This window comes from Nerophis lumbriciformis, linkage group LG35 (assembly GCF_033978685.3).
Source record: "Nerophis lumbriciformis linkage group LG35, RoL_Nlum_v2.1, whole genome shotgun sequence".
Taxonomy (NCBI): domain Eukaryota; kingdom Metazoa; phylum Chordata; class Actinopteri; order Syngnathiformes; family Syngnathidae; genus Nerophis; species Nerophis lumbriciformis.
This window is the reverse complement of record NC_084582.2, coordinates 20,742,820-20,760,925: the sequence shown is the minus strand read 5'-3', so window position 1 is coordinate 20,760,925 and position 18,106 is coordinate 20,742,820. Positions and strand designations below refer to the sequence as shown.

At 40.2% G+C, this 18,106-nt stretch overlaps 2 protein-coding genes across 4 annotated transcripts in view; both read right to left on the bottom strand.

The window, feature by feature from the left end:
- The window catches only part of exoc3l1 (exocyst complex component 3-like 1), a 117,840-nt gene extending 117,249 nt beyond the window's left edge, over positions 1–591 (bottom strand). The window contains exon 1 of the mRNA XM_061927938.1: positions 310–591. Within this exon, the coding sequence (XP_061783922.1) occupies positions 310–362 (53 nt within the window). The 5' untranslated portion in view covers positions 363–591. The remainder of the gene's footprint in view (positions 1–309) is intronic.
- Positions 592–9,624: 9,033 nt separating this feature from the next.
- Positions 9,625–18,106, bottom strand: part of klhl36 (kelch-like family member 36) — a 49,817-nt gene continuing 41,335 nt past the window's right edge. Inside the window, exons 1-3 of one of the 3 annotated variants that reach the window (XR_012049345.1) lie at positions 11,284–11,659; positions 10,864–10,987; positions 9,625–10,598 (exon numbers count right to left, since the gene is read on the bottom strand). Coding sequence is in view for 2 of the 3 variants with exons in the window: in XM_061928128.1 (XP_061784112.1) it covers positions 17,158–17,698 (541 nt within the window). In the remaining variant the exon portion in view is untranslated. Of the gene's footprint in view, positions 10,599–10,863; positions 10,988–11,283; positions 11,660–17,129; positions 17,699–18,106 lie in introns of those variants that run through there. The other 2 variants (XM_061928128.1, XM_061928129.1) reach the window with 2 other exon arrangements.

Here is an 18,106-nt window from a genome sequence, read left to right as displayed (position 1 = left end):
CCTCAAATTTTATAAAACCAAATTATTTCTACAGCTCAAGACTTTGTTCGTTTAGAAATGGAGTCCTTAAAGAATTTGAATAAAAATCATAACTATTTTCACGGGCTGTAGTTCATTAGACACTCGACTAAACACCAACCTTCCACATATAGTACCGATTTGAATTAAGACAATTTTAAAGCAGTAAACATATGCAAGAAAGTTGTCATCACCTTAAGACCCATAACACCCAGAAGCGCTCTGCTCTGAGGAGCCATGGAACGAACAGGAAGTCTAAATCCAGACCACTTCCTGTATGACATTCCTTACCTATGCTTGCTTTCCTGACAGACTCTGACTGGGTTTCTCCTTCCGACACACATGTTCTTTAAAATCACATCAATGTACGGCGTGGCGAAGTTGGTAGAGTGGCTGTGCCAGCAATCGGAGTGTTGCTGGTTACTGGGGTTCAATCCCCACCTTCTACCATCCTAGTCACGTCCGTTGTGTCCTTGGGCAAGACACTTCACCCCTTGCTCCTGATGGCTGCTGGTTAGCGCCTTGCATGGCAGCTCCCGCCATCAGTGTGTGAATGTGTGTGTGAATGGGTGAATGTGGTAATACTGTCAAAGCGCTTTGAGTACCTTGAAGGTAGAAAAGCACTATACAAGTATAACCCATTTATCATTTAACCCATTTAATGTCATCATCTTTCAAATGTATTCACACTCATGTTGTCAGAGGAACAGACAGCTATTTTTGAAGTCAATTTTGATTGGTATTTTCAAAAGTTCATTTGTTGATTATTACATGTCTCTCCACTGTCCCGTCATCAGCATCTTGCTTGACCTTTGTGTCTCCTCCAATCAGCGCTCTCCTTCTACGGACATTCAGGTGTCTAATCAGTATCTAATAAGTGGGGATGTGAATCTTACAACAACTCATAGTTCAATTCCACAGCAAACTTTGGGGTGACAATTCCATTCAGAATCGATTCTCGATTCAAAACCATCAATCAAAGTGTATTTATATAGCCCTTAATCACAAATGTCTCAAAGGGCTGTACATGCCACAACGACATCCTTGGCTCAGATCCCACATCAGGGCAATAAAAAACTCAACCCAATGGGATACAATGAGAAACCTTGGAAGGGACCGCAGATGTGGGGACACCCCCCACCCCTGGGCGACCGGTGCAATGGACGTCGAGTGGATCTAGTTAATAGGTGAGAGTCCAGTCCATAGTGGGGCCAGCAGGGGATCATCTCAGGTGGAGACAAGTCAGCAGCGCAGAGACGTCCCCAACTGATGCACAGATGAGTGGTCCACCCCGGGTCCTGACTTTGAACAGTTAGCGCTTCATCTGTGGTCACCTGATAACCTCTCCACGCAGGAGAGGGGGGCAGAGCAGACAAGAGACGGCAGATAAACTGGTCTAAAATGTGGGGGTCTATTTAAAGGCTAGAATATACAAATTAGTTTTAACATGGAACTTAAATGCTTCTACTGAGGTAGAATCTCTAACTGTTACCGGTAGGGCATTCCAAAGTCCTGGAACCCGAATAGAAAACGCTTTCTCAATTTAAAATTATTCACGATTCTTGATTCAAAACAATTCTTCATTCAAACTGCATTGATTTAGAGCTAATGTCGATTCAAAACGTTTCTCGATTGAAACTGATTCTCTATTGAAACTGATTCTCAATTCAAGAAATGAAAATGAATGAATTGATTCAGAATCATAATAAGAATCATGATTAAGACATGAATCCATTTTCCCAGCACCACTAATCATGACTTGTTTCTGTTCAGTCTTTCTCTGGTCTTCACTGGTCTCATGTGGTGAGTCCACAGTTTCCTTGCATGTCCTGAAGCACCAAACATGACAGCAGCCTGCTTGTCATCCCTCCATTGTTCAGTAAAGTCATTTGTTTCCTAATTCTACAGGCTTGCTAAGGCCCCAAACAAGATTTGGTTTGTGGTTGTTAAGAGTGGTGTATTACCAGGCGTACATTTACTTTCACAACCTGGGTGTGTGCAGAAAAGACAAGCAACAAAAATGCAGTACAAACCTTTATAAAAAACTTTTTATCTGCAAAACAACACTGCAGAAACAGGATGTTGTGATGACATAAGCAGGAAGTTGGCCTATGTGCTTGTCTGGAGTGGAGACAACATGTGTGGACATACTTCAGTATATCCCAGAAAAAAACAGAGGGCAGCGAACATTATTGTTCCTATTTTATATTGTTGGAATTCCATCAATATAACGTTTTTTTTAATCATTTAATGATTAATTAATGTTTTGAATGAGAGTTTTAGTGAGGTTAGTAAGCAGGTATAAATGTAAATATAGCTATACATGCAATGGTAATAATAATTGTTGTGGTTCAGCCTGGGACCCAAGCCCCCCAAACACTTAGGTTTTTTTTAATTTATTTTATTTAAAAATGTATAATTAAACCTTTTTTGTGTGTGTGGTGCTGCACGGCTTTCGCTTCCTGTTGGGCGGAGTCAATGCCTGTCTGGTCCGGCCTTGCGCTGAGGGGTCTGTGTCGGTGACTTTATTTGGTGTGGGTTCAGTGCAGAGGTGTGGACTCGAGTCACATGACTTGGACTCGAGTCAGACTCGAGTCATGAATTTGATGACTTTAGACTCGACTTGACAAAATGTAAAGAGACTTGCAACTCGACTTAGACTTTAACATCAATGACTTGTGACTTCACTTGGACTTGAGCCTTTTGACTTGACATGACTTGACATGACTTGCCACTTTCCCCAAAATCCAAAGCTTAAAAAGTTATTTGGGAGCGCTCCGTATTTTTCATTTTCTTCGTCTGTCTATCAGCGTGTTATTCCTGTCAGCTGGTGTGCTGTCAGTACAACAGCCAATCAAATTAGAACTACGTTGTTTTCATCACACAGCATTCATCCAATCAAATTGCAGGACAACCATTGACCAAGAGTTGTCCAACAACGTGCCAGTGATAAACAATTATGTTAAAGTTGGTTTCGTTCGGGTATAAAAACTACGACTTGGTCAACAAAAAACGAATTGCCGTATGCAAATCACTCAGTTCGAATATTACAGACGGAGACGCAACAACTTCCAACTTCGTTCGACATTTGAAGTTGCACAAAGAAGGGTAAGTTTTGCATGTAAGATAACGTTTATTGGCTAAGTAACGTGACTTTTATTTGCTGTGTAGTTAAATCAGTGAGGCTGCAAACTCACTGCTAACGTTATAACCATAGACATCTTATAAGTAAACGCAGCATAGAGCGCTACTGCCTACTGGCGCAGAGGAGGCGCGGGGCCGCCATCTTGGAGTGGTGATCCGCTCCACTCAGTGCAATTCATTTGGCAGGAGCAATGAACTGTCAGCGCATTTAATTCATTTTACCTCACTGAATACCACTGATTTTCACCCCCTTTTTTGTCATACGTGTGTAACAGACACATGTTTTGGCGTGTTTTATTATTCATAGTTTGCTTAACAGTAATATAATATTCTTATACGCTATAAGTGACCAGACGTCCGAGATCAAAACTGGGAATATAATCCCAGAGAAGGGGAAAAAAAACGGTAAACTATTTTTAAGTTGAAGAAACAATATGATTAGGTTATATATACATGCGTGTATCCTACATAAACAATGTATTAATACATTAGATATCTATATATCTTAGGGACCTATAGACTGTATCTCTGTTGCTTCAGCAGCAGAGAGTTTATTCTGTCTTGACACTTTGTATTGATATTTTCTATTACATTCTTCCCTTAAATGATAATGTTTGCAGTGATTGTTTTATATGTATTATTTTATGTAAGTCGCTTTGGATAAAAGCGTCTGCCAAATACTTAAACATATATAAACACCTGAAAGTCTTCATATCAGCTAAAACCACCAATCTGTTTCACTGGATTTTGAATAAAACCAAATTCTGTTTAACCCAACAATGTTAGTATTTGAATATTGTTACTTGAAGACTGATTCCTGGTTACAATTATACTGTTAAGAAAGTATTGTCTTATACTTTGCCTAAAATGAGAATGCATCATAATCAGTAGTGGCTGGTGAATTTTGTTTTAGGTGGGGCTGAAAGTTTGTAAACCAAACCCCTGTAGGGGCGTCATCCTCCCCCAGAAGATTTCTTTGTGATTTTCACATACAAATATTGAAGATCTTTGATCCTTCTCAACTCTGTGGTAATATTATTTTCATAAAATACAACCAATAGTACGTTAATGTTAAATCTTACTTGTGAAAAGTAATCCCCCGATTCCTATTTTCAACAGTCCGCTCATTTGAGCAGGAAAACGCTGAACACCATCTTTGTTTTCTACCTTTCAACTGTCAGTTTAGGCTGCTCGCCGGCTCCTCATCACCACTTCAAGATGGCGGGCAAATTGCTCACGTCACAGCAACCAATGCTGCGTCTACTTATAAGATGTCTATGGTTATAACGTCATTGCAAACACGGCAATATGTTGCGTCCACTGCAGTTCGCTACCTTATTCATACTTTTTGTCAAGTGATTTTTTTTTAAACAGGGTTTCATGAGGTACCTATACATAACGTTACGTTAGTTAATGTATCACACACAGTAACGTAACGTTAGTCAATGTATCACACACAGTAACATTACGTTAGTCAATGTATCACACACAGTAACATTACGTTAGTCAATGTATCACACACAGTAACGTAACGTTAGACGGCAGTCAGCAGCACCGCGTATTTTAGCCACCTACAAAAAGACAAACATAGTCAAATAAAGGTCAGTTAAAATGTATACTATATTAAGAATATGTGTACATATTGCATAGGGTGCTGACATCTAAAAAGTACAACTCTGTTCATTGTTATGTTCATATATTTGTTATGTTTTTCATGTGTACGCACACATAAACACACATACAGTATGAGATGAGATAAGGTAAGAACAGGATAGAAACTGCTGTGGAACTAGTTACAATGCAATATGCCATGGAAATACAATGTTAACACTTTTGTGCAAATAAGTACAGTTGCACTTGTTTTTTTCAAATGTGTTTATTCTGTAAAGGAATGAGTTACATGTTTAAAATGACTGGTTAATAGTGCTATTTTGAAGTGCAATGTCAGCACTATCTTTTTCCCTGCAATTTCAAATGCACTTGTTTTAATAAATAAATACAGTGTTTTAAAAGCATACACAATCTGTGTAAATATATTAGTCTGTGGTTAAATGACTTGAAATGACTCGAAACTCAAAATGCAGGACTTGGGACTTGACTTGAGACTTTCCAGTCTTGACTTTGGACTTGCCCTGTCTTGACTCGGGACTTGTGTGGCCTGCGGACCTGCAGCGAAACGGGATGTGCCAGAACCGGCTTCGAGATCAGCGATAGGTGCGTAGATGGCGCACCTGGGCCTAATTGTCTAATCACCTGTTAAAAGGCCGCAGCCGAGGAGGAGAGAGGAGTTGGTGGTGGAGCATGAGCGAGAGCGAGACAAACTATACACTGGAGAGAAACCATTCATGTGCTTAGTTTGTTAGTGAACGATTGCTGAAAAGCACACGAAAGACAATTTATTGGAAAATAAAACATGTCAACATGGAAGAGCCTGGCATGTCGGTGATTGGTGGTCCGAAGAACCCGGAAGCGAGAATCTTCAACATATACATTGTAAAGTCTGAACCCAAACCAGCACATAGAAGCAGGGGTTGTAGGTACAAAACGCACTCAGTGCTGTTTATTCAAGGGGATGTTCCCCTTGAATGGCAAATAAAGTTATTCCCAATCGGGGCTTTCAAATCAAAATCACACAGTGGGTTCACATTAACCTGTTATTTCCGATAGCACATGGAATGCTCTTCATGCACTCATGTGCAGGGCTAGTTTGCCTGCAAAGGAGACATAGAGACGACTATTAGTCAGATTCCCAAAAACATGGTAAATGTTCGACGAAAGAGAACAGTGGAGTTTAGCTTACCACCCGATGCAGGCGTTCCTTCTCTGAGGAGAGCCAGTGACAGTGAGACAGAGCTCTGAGCTTGAATAGCCAACATTTGGATTACCTGACTCAGAGCAGGTGTGCTCTGAAAAGGTGCTGACAATGATGCTGATTGAGGAGTAAATTTGGGACATACCTCCACTCAATGACACTGCTCAGGCTCCGCCTCCTCCTGCTGTGCTGAGCGCTGCCATCACTATGGCTGCTGGCACTGTGGGAACTTTTACCTGATCGGGGGTTTCTAGCCGAGACTCCACAACATACGTATATTCATTCTTTAATACATACTCGCACACATTGGTACTTACCCACATACATAAGTGCCTACGCTCCCACATACATACACAAATACAGTACATACATCCACAGTCGGGGGTGGGGCGGGGGTGTGGTTAGGGGCGTGGTTAAGAAGGGAGGAGTATATTTACAGCTAGAATTCACCAAGTCAAGTATTTCATATATATATATATATATATCTATATATATATATATATATATATATCTATATATATATATAGATATATATATATATATATATATAAAATCTCCTGATGATTGAGGGTACCCCCCCTCATGAAACAGGCCTGTAGAGATGAAATAGTCTTGTGATTTTTTTCCCACACATACATATATATATATATATATACATATATATATATATATATATATATCTATAAATCAGTGACGTGCGGTGAGGTTGATGGCTGGTGAGGCACTGACTTCATCACAGTCAGATTTACAAACATATGAACCCTAAAGAGTATCTTATTCACCATTTGATTGGCAGCAGTTAACGGGTTATGTTTAAAAGCTCATACCAGCATTCTTCCCTGCTTGGCACTCAGCATCAAGGGTTGGAATTGGGGGTTAAATCACCAAAAATGATTCCCAGGCGCGGCGCCGCTGCTGCCCACTGCTCCCCTCACCTCCCAGGGGGTGATCAAGGGGATGGGTCAAATGCAGAGGACAAATTTCATTACACCTAGTGTGTGTGTGACAATCATTGGAACTTTAACTTTACACATACAAACTGTAGCACACAAAAAAGCACATTTAATAAAAAAAACGTTATTATGGTCTTACCTTTACTTAGAAATTAAGTCCATGCGCCGCAACTAAAGCCCTCACTTAAACTTTCCACGTGCAAGATTGAATCTATTTAAAAAAGTGTAACCGAGGGTTTATAAATGTCGCCTATACTGTATGAAACTACAAAATAACAAACACGGAGGCTCCAGTTTACACGAGGACCACTTTATTTACCTTCTTTCAAAAACCTCCGCAACGTGACATCACTTCCGCTCTTAGCGCCTTCAAAATAAGAGCTCAAGGCATATACTGTATAACAGCGCATAACAGGAACTTAACATCACAAAGAGGAAAGCCCATGAAAATAGATTACAAAAGTTATTTAATAAGAAGCCAAAAAGTGCAAAAACAATAATGTTTGTGTTGGAGGAGTTGTGAATTAGATACACCTGCAGTCTGCAGGTGTATCTAATGTTGTGTCCCTGCAGTCATTCACAACTCCTCCAACACCAACATTATTGTTTTTGCACTTTTTGGCTTCTTATGAAATAATTTTTTAAAATAGATTCAATCTTGCACGTGGAAAGTTTAAGTGTGGGCTTTAGTTGATATAACAATTCTACGGCGGGGGTGCAGGAGGCGAGCCTCAGCCAGTGCGTCTTTTGCAGCCGTTTTATGATCGCTCAGCACAATAAATACTTTACACACATACAGTTGTTGACAAAATACACTGTACATTATATACCTCAGCTAACTAAACTATGGAAATGTATAATATAGTTCATATAGCAATACAGTCTCACTGCACAGCAGGCCAGCAGTTAGCCGAGTCATTGCGCAATCCATGTTGCGGCACTGAGTGACGTGCCTCAACTGGCTGCTGTTCACCGCACCGTCTCTTCTTAGTATTTGAACGGCAAATGTGAAAATTCAGCGATTTTGAATAAAAATAATCTAAAACTGGTGAAGTTAAATGGAAAATAACTTTATAGTATAATCACTGGATACATATAACAATTTAATTTTTTTTTTCTTTTTACATTTTTTTTCCCCCATGATGGCAGGTGAGGCCCCGCCTCACCTGCCTCTAGTGACTGCACGTCACTGATATATATATATATATATATACATACATATATATACATATATATTTCAGTGAATTCTAGCTATATATATATATATATATATATATATATATATATATATATATATATTTATATATATATATATATATATATATATATATATATATATAAATAAAATAAATACTTGAATTTCAGTGTTCATTTATTTACACATATACACACACATAACACTCATCTACTCATTGTTGAGTTAAGGGTTGAATTGTCCATCCTTGTTCTATTCTCTGTCACTATTTTTCTAACCATGCTGAACACCCTCTCTTATGATGCATTGATGTGTGGCACGCACAAAAGTGCTTTCATCAAATGCATACATAGTTTTCACGCCCGACTGATTTCCCATGATGCTCCGCGCGATCCGCCATTTTGAAAGGCAAGCGCACCGGTACAACATCAGCAAATTCATATATACGAACCCGTTCACAAACGTATGCATAATGGCCGAGAAACCAGCAAAAAAGAAGTATAAAGAAGGCTTGGACAACCAGACGTTGGAAAGATACAACCAGAAGACACAATGCATAGGCGTTGACCCGTACGAAGTGCCGAAACAAAGTTTCACGTATGACCACAAATGCCTCCCGGCCATAACGTACATAGACATTTTGAACTACCTCGTCAATTACACCAGTGCCTATACAATGGAGGAATTGAGGGCATTCAAGTCTCTGGAGGCGTACAACCAGTTTATTAACGGATGGGTCAGCGACGTTAAAAGCATGACTGCAAACGAGAAAGTGCTTGTAGTGGGCAGGGTATGTATATATAACGTACATTAAAACCATGTGTTTAGCGAGGACACGTCGGACTCCTTAGGATAAGGGGAGTCTGCCCAAGCCTGTCCTCTCCCATCCACTTATATTTATTTATATATGTGATAAATTTGTTAATTTATTCAATTTGTTAGTTTTGATAATGCCCAACTGAAGAGTATAAAATATAATTCACGAGTATGACAATTTTTTTTCACTTAAATCCCAGATTGAAATGGAAAATATATGAATTTAAAGTATGCCCCCTCTCAATAACCCTTTATAAAACTCAAATAAACACTAATAATTTACATTTGTTTGATACATTTTGAAAATTAAACATAACATGGCAATACACAAGATAATAATGAACATAGCAAACAAGTATGCTGTATACATGCATGAACAGTTCCTGCATCCTGATGATCAGCACTTAATAAATTGATATGATCAGGACACCTGTAACTTTGTCAATTACACACTGGTTAACCTTGAAATCAATTAAAAGGCACCACAGATTCGCACATATTTGTCAATGCACAAGCAACTGTCGCAATTTTGTCAACTGTTGGAACACCCTCATCACACATTAGAAAGTCTATGGGTAGTTTGTCCTGTAACATTGTGTACTTGTTGCGTACAAGGCCGATAACTCTTTCTACGTGTATTCTCACATGGGCAATTTGTCTTGTTGTCTCAACATCAATAGGTGATAATTGTGACTTTCCTCTAGTGAAACTTGGTATGTTGACTTGTGCACAACACATGCCAACACTATCGGCAATATCAAAACCCCTGTCCGCCAACACAAGATCTCCAGGTAAAAGCTTTGTCAGAAGTCCACAGTTTTCAGTTATATATTTATCACTTGCTCTTCCACCCCAAGCTTTTGAGAGGAAAGAAATTGATCCTTGTGGTGTTATACCAATCAGAAATTTGACAGTGTTGTTATGTTTGTAGGAGGACCAGGTCTGTGCTCTTGCCATTAGATTCTTTGGCCGTTGAATGAAAACCTCAAAACAATCTATAATAACAGCAGTCTTTTGACCAAAATGTTTTTGGAATTCCACAGGCATGGTTTTTCTGAGTTCTTCCCTCTCTGGCCAGTAGAGCATATGTTTCAGTCTCACATACAACACATGTATCACTGTTAAAAAAGTTCTTGAAACAGTTGATGGTGAAGTTTTGAACCTGTATGCTAAATCTTGAATGGGTAAGTTCAGCTTTACTCGCATTAGAGTCATTACCAATCTTGTGAATTGTCCAAGTTCCGCATTGCTCCTAGGTTTGGGAATAAAATCCTTCACAAAATGAAATAGCGCCATTAGAGTGGTAAAACCTGGGAGTCCAGTATAATATTTAACTTTGTCATTCTGACCTACGAAACCATCTTCACTATACATGTTGTCCTTCACTTGATCTCTTAGAGCCATGTTTTCAGTCAGTAGCCTTTGAATTTCACTGTCCACCTGACTGTTTCTCAATGGGTCCACACATACATCTGTTGTCTCACTTGAAGTCTCCAGTGCGCCCTTCAGTGCAAACTCACACACCGGCCTTGGTTCAACATCGGGAAGGTCTCTGTCCTCTACATCAACCGATGGTCCTGGTTCATGAAAGAGATCTATCAAGGCCTTGGCTGCAGTTATCTTCTCTTTGCTTTTCTGCCTTTCCATAACTCTGTTGTATCTTAAAATTTGAAACAAAAATCCATCTCAATAATTGAGGTTGATAATAGAGTAAATAGAATCAACAATAAAACACTACCTCAACATCCATGCACTTATAGATCATGATGTTATAACACTACACATGTTGATGTTCATGTATATGTATATGTACAAGGTCAATATACTTATTAAAGGTCGGAGGCATACATAGGGGAGTCTACATAACAGGACATATGCATACATTTATAAGTATTGGTGTTTGATAAAAAAGAAGAAAGTTTTACCTATTAACTGAGTAGGTTGATTGTTGTTTCTTTTTCTCCGACTTCTTTGGTGTCAATTTGGCTGAAAGCTTCAGGGTTGGTGCCCAGTCTGGGTTAGCCCTGTCGTACAAAGCTGCTGGATTGCCTGGGGGTAAAAAAAACAACAACATTTATTTCATTGCAACACTTATGTAATTACCAAACAAAAGTGCATCTCTAATGTATCTAACTTATGACAAGGTTGATACCTAAATATTTTATCCATTGAGATCTACAACTCATTTCGTGTACAAGCAACCTGGGCTGAGATGGGCGCTATATATCCTGAGGGGCGGGGGGGGGGTCCATCCCATAAAGGGCTTCGAGAATAGCAAATTGACAAAAAAATAAACAATACATCGTTCTAAAATGTTTAATAAACAGATTGAGACGTAATCCTACCTGTTACAAAGTGATCAGAACATATTTTGGAATGTTGAGATGGCTCCTCTTTCCTGTTGATGCTTGCCAACCACAAGCGTCGTCTCTCCTCGCTGATTTTCCTTGTCTGTTCTCCTTCGTTGTGTCTAATTTTAGGAATACTGAAAAATCCTCGCTGCACTGATCCATCCCGTCGATTTGTACATCCATTCACCCAACAGGAAATAACCATTATGCGCCTTTCACCAGTGTTTGCTCGAAGCTATTGTCAATAATCGTGAAGCGTGTCAACTAGGCCAGGTGTGTTTTGTTTGCCTCCCAAGATGGCGGATGACCCGGGATAACCCGGATGTGTGACGTCACGTAAACACCATGTATTAGAGACTGGAATCTTCCATCTCTCCCTAGCATGGCCCAAAACCGGTCAATCTTTGCTTCCTGAGGAAGATCTTCAGTGCCAAGCACTTGGTAGTCCACTACTTCTTCCCGAAGGCTATCCAGGTCCAATCGTAGCTGCGGCTTGGAACTCACAAGCTGTTATGAGAGTAGCGTATGTGTGTGTGTGGCCCTTTAATAGGTGAGCATGTGAGGTGAGTGACGTCAGTGAGTGTGTGGGCGAGAGAAGAGAGGGAGCGGTAGCGTCAGTGCGGGCGGGACTAGTTTGTTTTGTGTTGGATTGGCTGTGTGCAAGCAATCAATAAAGCAAGATTTGCAACTAATCGCCGGACTCAGGCAGGAAAGGTGCAACAAAGCGTATTTCTTCATCTTACTCGTCGTCGGCGTCGCCATGGCTGTATCTTCCTCGTTCTTCTGCTTCGTCTCCTTGTTGTGTGCGCAGTTGTGCACTGCACTCTCTAAAAGCCGTATGTATTATTGATGTTATAGATGGCAGTATTGTCCTGTTTAAGAGTGTCACAACATTGCTGTTTACGGCAGACAAACTGCTTTACGGTAGACAAAAAACGTGACTGCTGCTGTTGTGTGTTGTTACCGCGCTAGGAGGACGTTAATGAAACTGCCCAACAATAAACCCACATAAGAAACCAAGAACTCGCCCTCGATCATTCTACAGTTATAATGTGATTGGGCAGGGACACTGTTTTTATCGTGGGAAAGCGGACTCAGGTCCCTATGGAGCTGGAGGGGGCGTGGCCTCCAGTTCCGCCTGAATTTCGGGAGAAAATTTGTCCCGGGAGGTTTTCGGGAGAGGCGCTGAATTTCGGGAGTCTCCCGGAAAATCCGGGAGGGTTGGCAAGTATGTGGAAATTACTCAATATGGCAACCAAACACATACTTGCCAACCCTCCCGGATTTTCCGGGAGACTGCCGAAATTCAAGTGGAGCTGGAGGCCACGCCCCCTCCAGCTCCATGCGGACCTGAGTGACGTGTTGACAGCCTGCATGTTCACACTTCCGCTTTCCCACAATATAAAAATCTAATGATCGAGGGCGAGTTCTTGGTTTCTTATGTGGGTTTATTGTTAGGCAGTTTCATTAATGTCCTCCCAGCGTGGCAACAACACACAACAACAGCAGTCAAGTTTTCGTCTACTGTAAAGCAGTTCGTCTGCCGTAAACAGCAATGTTGTGACACTTTTAAACAGGACAATACTGCCATCTACTGTACATGCATATGTGACTCACCCATAATGTGTCACATTTTTGTGTTGATTTATTTATTTTATTTTGTGGTTTGAATTCGTTTTTGGAGCTGTCATTACACATTTATCAGTATTCACATTGGTCAGTAGGGCGTTTCTTCCCAATTGAATGCTATCACCTGCAGACCGGAAGTGTCTTGTCATTCTGATGAGCGCGACCAGTCTGTGAACAATTGAAACGTCCTGTGTGCTTTTTCCTCCTGTATAACAGGTTAGTTTTGGTGAATCAACTCACTGAATTAAGTGTTTGTGAGTTGTAGTTTGTATTTGTGAATGAATCCAGTGCACAGCTGCAGTAATCAATACAAAAAGGCGACGTGAGTGCGCAATGTTTATATAGGAGCTTCTGATCCTAATTCAGACTCCCAAATTAGAGCTCCCGTTTTTTTATTGATTTTATAATGTATATTTGTATAATGTGTGTGTTCTGAAATAGTGACAGAGAATAGAACAAGGATGGACAATTCAACCCTTAACTCAACAATGAGTAGATGAGTGTTATGTGTGTGTATATGTGTAAATAAATGAACACTGAAATTCAAGTATTTCTTTTATTTAATTATATATATATCTATATATATCTATATATAGATATATATATATATGTAATAAAATATAAATATATATATATATAGCTAGAATTCACTAAAAGTCAAGTATTTCTTATATATATATATATATATATATATATATCGTAACCACGCCCCCAACCACGCCCTCCGCCCCACCCCCCACCTCCCGAAATTGGAGGTCTCAAGGTTGGCAAGTATGACCAAACGACCTCTGAAATCCCCAAGGATCCATCATCCACCAGGGTCCCTGGTTCAATCCCCACCTAGTACCAACCTCGTCATGTCCGTTGTGTCCTGAGCAAGACACTTCACCCTTGCTCCTGATGGGTGCTGGTTAGCGCCTTGCATGGCAGCTCCCTCCATCAGTGTGTGAATGTGTGTGTGAATGGGTAAATGTGGAAGTAGTGTCAAAGCGCTTTGAGTACCTTGAAGGTAGAAAAGCGCTAACAAGTACAACCCATTTATCATTTATCATTTATCATGGAAATTAAATCACTAGCAGTCGTTAGACTGGATCAGAATATTTCAAAATTACACACATTATTCTGAAATACAGTAGGTGAACCCTTAAATTTTATTTGGCTTGTGTTTTCATTGTAAACATTCTGTAAAGTTATAACTTTGACAGTGACATTTGTACTTACAATTTTCTTCATCTAAAATTAGTAAAATATACATCTAAAGAAAACTAGAATAAAAAACAATATGCTCTGAAGCTAAACATAAAACTGCCACAAAACACAATGTGACAAATTAATAAGTAAAACATAAACACTTACTAACATATTTCAAACATCAACCATAGAATACAAACCAGTGTTTGGTTATTAAATATTTGATTTGCCTGAACCAAACAGTACATTAATTCTCTTATATTTGTTTATATATGGTACTTTGGTGGTCCAGTTTTCCCCTGGATACCATTGGGATGTAAAAAAGATGATTTGCGGTGCAAGACTTGATTTATCTAAGGCCAAGTGTTCCCGAACTTTTCGGCACCAGGAACCGGTTTAATGGAGGCATTATTTCCACGGACCGGCTTTTCACGTGTGGCAGATAAATACAGCAAAAATAAGTGCACGAAAAATACAATTTACCACAACGCTGAATTAGTGAGAGCCCTGGGCTTGTTTCTTTGCGATGGTCCCCGGCAGGTTGAGGTATATACTACATGTTATATGTTCATTATTGTGTATTGTCTCATATGTAACAAAGATATTACAAATAGTGACTTCCTATCAGAAGTTAGAGCATACTATACATCGAAGAACACGCTTTGTGGTGTGTCTAATGGGACAGGTGAAAGTTAAGCCGGCGAAAATGCGATCGTTTATAAACTAATGTTTCTGTGCGGCCCTGTAGCAAATGCATCACTGACCGGTACCGGACCCCAGACCGCTGGTTGGGGACCACTGATCAAAGCAGTTTGCATTCTAACAAATAATTCATTAAGTTCAACCAGTTTTGGTGACAGGGAGAAGATGCTGTCGAAGGTGAGCCACGTAAATAAGACCGCCCACAAAACAGTGCATCCGGAAGCGACTGTCAGAAAGCGGCTTGAAGATGATCTGTAAAACATAATCTATGCTACATTTTGACCAAAGAACCACCATTGCATGTTATGTAGACCACAAGGAAGTGTTTTACATTTATAAAAAATAAAAAATAATGTGACTCATTTAATGTGCCTTATAATCCGGTGCGCCTAATATATTTAACAAAAGATCAATAATAGACCATTCATCGGCAGTGCGCCTTATAATCCGGTGAGCCCTATGGTCCGGAAAATACGGTATGTGCACTGTGACAGAACAGGAACGCTGATAGGTCCCCGCTAGGGTGGCACCCCGTAAAAGGTGGGGAAAATGATAAACATGGGGGGAAGAAGAGGTGAAAAAAGCAAGCAGCTTGGTGGTAGTTATAGACCAGGAAAAAAACTCTATAGCAAAGCACATATACATTTTATGACATACAACTCGAGGCTTGCCACCTCGAGTTAGGGGGAAGGCATCCGGCCCGAAGCTGCCAGCCACCAGGGGCGCTGCTCCGTTTTCCATCATAGCACATGGGGTGAAGCATCGAAAGCCTGGCATATGGTGTGTGTGACGTGTATTTTCTGCTGCAATCGCGATAACAGCCAGTCATCCAACAAAAGTAAAAAACAACAGGTGTGAGCGACAAGGAAGGAATTTGTTGTGTCTTCGCTGCTCTGTCCTTTAGGGACAGAGCAGCATTAGAATGTTTGTGTTTGAGCAAGCAAAAACTAATTTCAACTTTTCACTATGTCTATTTCTGGTCCTTAAATTCATCATACTTCGCCATGCGGAGCAGATGGTGTCTCCAAGAAGTTGTTCAGTTTGCGATTTAGATCCCAAAAAGTCAAGAGTACCCAGAGTTCTGCTCGCATCCTCCAATCATTTGTGGCAGCTTTAGGGTACTTTCAACAGCTGCCATCATCTTTTAATTTGTCGATAAACCAGCGCAACGCTTACTCCAATCAGCAGATGTTCTATTATCATGATTCCGAATCGGTAGATATCTTCATCATCCTCAAATGAAAGGGTCGCCATGCGTGCGGCACTCTGCTTCTCCTACAAGTTTGTTTGTCTAGCAACAACTGGTTCCCCAGGACAAGCAGGTCCCCCGAACCCTGAGATCTTGTCAAGTTCATTGAGAGACTAGTTGATCAATTAAATTTGGAGAGCAGTGCAAAAAGATGATACAAGAAAGTTAAGGCAAGACAAAACAAAGAAGCAAGCAGGAGAGGCAACAGGGAGGGGAAGGTGTCCGCCTTCGATGAATGCCAAAGAGAAAAGGTCTTATTTCTTGAAAGTTTTTAAATTTGAGTCTGCAACCAGACAAGACGTCACTTGCAACAAAGGTATGACAATATGGTATCGTTTGATTTAACGTAAATTGATACCCCGTAAAACTGACAGAATAATGTACTGAATTAGGTACCCATTCTTAATATGGAATAAATATTCAGATTTTTTTACAGGAAAATGTATATATTTGTATTTAATTTTAGAACAAGTGTACATCATTAATATCTTGATTGTCTTAATTTTGTAGTTTTTATATATTTTTAAAGCAACTCCTGTCTTTCCATTCCACAATTTTTGCTGTGTAACGTGATGTGTTCAGTAGTTGCCACAAAACATATGAAAGAATATAAAAGTGCCAAAGTTGTAATTCAAACGTACCTGTAGCACTTGAAGATACAATTTAGCATCTCTCTAACAAGCTGCAATGTACTTTTTTGGTCAGCAGCAGGAATTGAACTATCACCCTGGGCTACTGCTACTGTGACTTCCTGTTCAGCGCAAAGTCAACTTCAAAATAGAAGCATATAGCAATATTAGCCTGGATTCTGGATAGATGAATGGAGAAAAAAATCAACAATCAAGTTCTTTCAGAAAAGTAAGTAAATCTGCAAGCAATAAATAGTTTGGTAATGTCGACAACTTGTCAACATGAGCCAGTCGTATGTATGATCAAAATTTAAACTTTTTCCTCATCTATTTCCACTTTTTTACGTTTTTCTGGAATGTATGTTCACAAAAAGGCAAGCAGTGAAAAAAGAATATATATGTTCTAATCTAATATTACAGATTTGATGTTCACATCTTACCATAAATGGACATGATGGGTCCCACTTGTCAACTTTTGATCCCCTCTGGATTCAGAGATGTAAAAGGAGCTTTAGTGGCGCACACACAAGCTGAGGAGCCTGCAATGCGTTTAGGCAAGTCAGGCCCTGTGGACCACACATCTTCATCAGGATTGTACACTTGAGTGGTCCCAGAGAAGTTCATTTTCTCCCAGCTGTAACCGCCCAGCACATAAATCCTCTCGGCCCACACCGCCAGGGCCGCCTCACTGTTTGGCAACAGAAGGGGTGCCACATGAGTCCATTGTTGGCTGCGTGTGTTGTAGGACTCCACCTGCAGAATGTCAAATCGCTCACTGGTATCCTCGTGGTCGTTGCTGCCTCCGATGGCGTAGATTAGATTCTTGAGGGAGGCCATGCAGTGCCAGCACCGAGCCAGCGCCATGGGTTGGCATTCCACCCACACGTCGCCATCCGCCAATGGATCATAGCACAGGACATCTTTGCGAAACGGTCCTATCTGACAATCATGTCCGCCGGAAATGTAGACCACACCGTGATGCAAGGTGCCGGCATGGCCGTACGTCAACCTAGAAGACAATAAAAATGTCAAACTAAACAATTCTCTCCTGCAGATTTAGGAATACTTGCTGGATGCTGGAAGCTTTGGCAGAAAACTATGACTTGGCCAGGGGTGCCCACACTTTTTCTGCAGGCGAGCTACTTTTCAATTGACCAAGTCGAGGGGATCTACCTCATTCATATATATAATTTATATTTATTTATTTATGAAAGAGACATTTTTGCCAACAAGTTAAAGGTGTTTAGTGATAATACAAGCATGTTTAACACATATAGATTTCTTTCTTTCATGAAGACAAGAATATAAGTTGGTGTATTACCTGATTCTGATGACTTGCATTGATTGGAATCAAAGAGTCCGCATTTTCAAATGGAGGAGAAAAAAAGTCCTCCTTTCTGTCCAATACCACATGAAA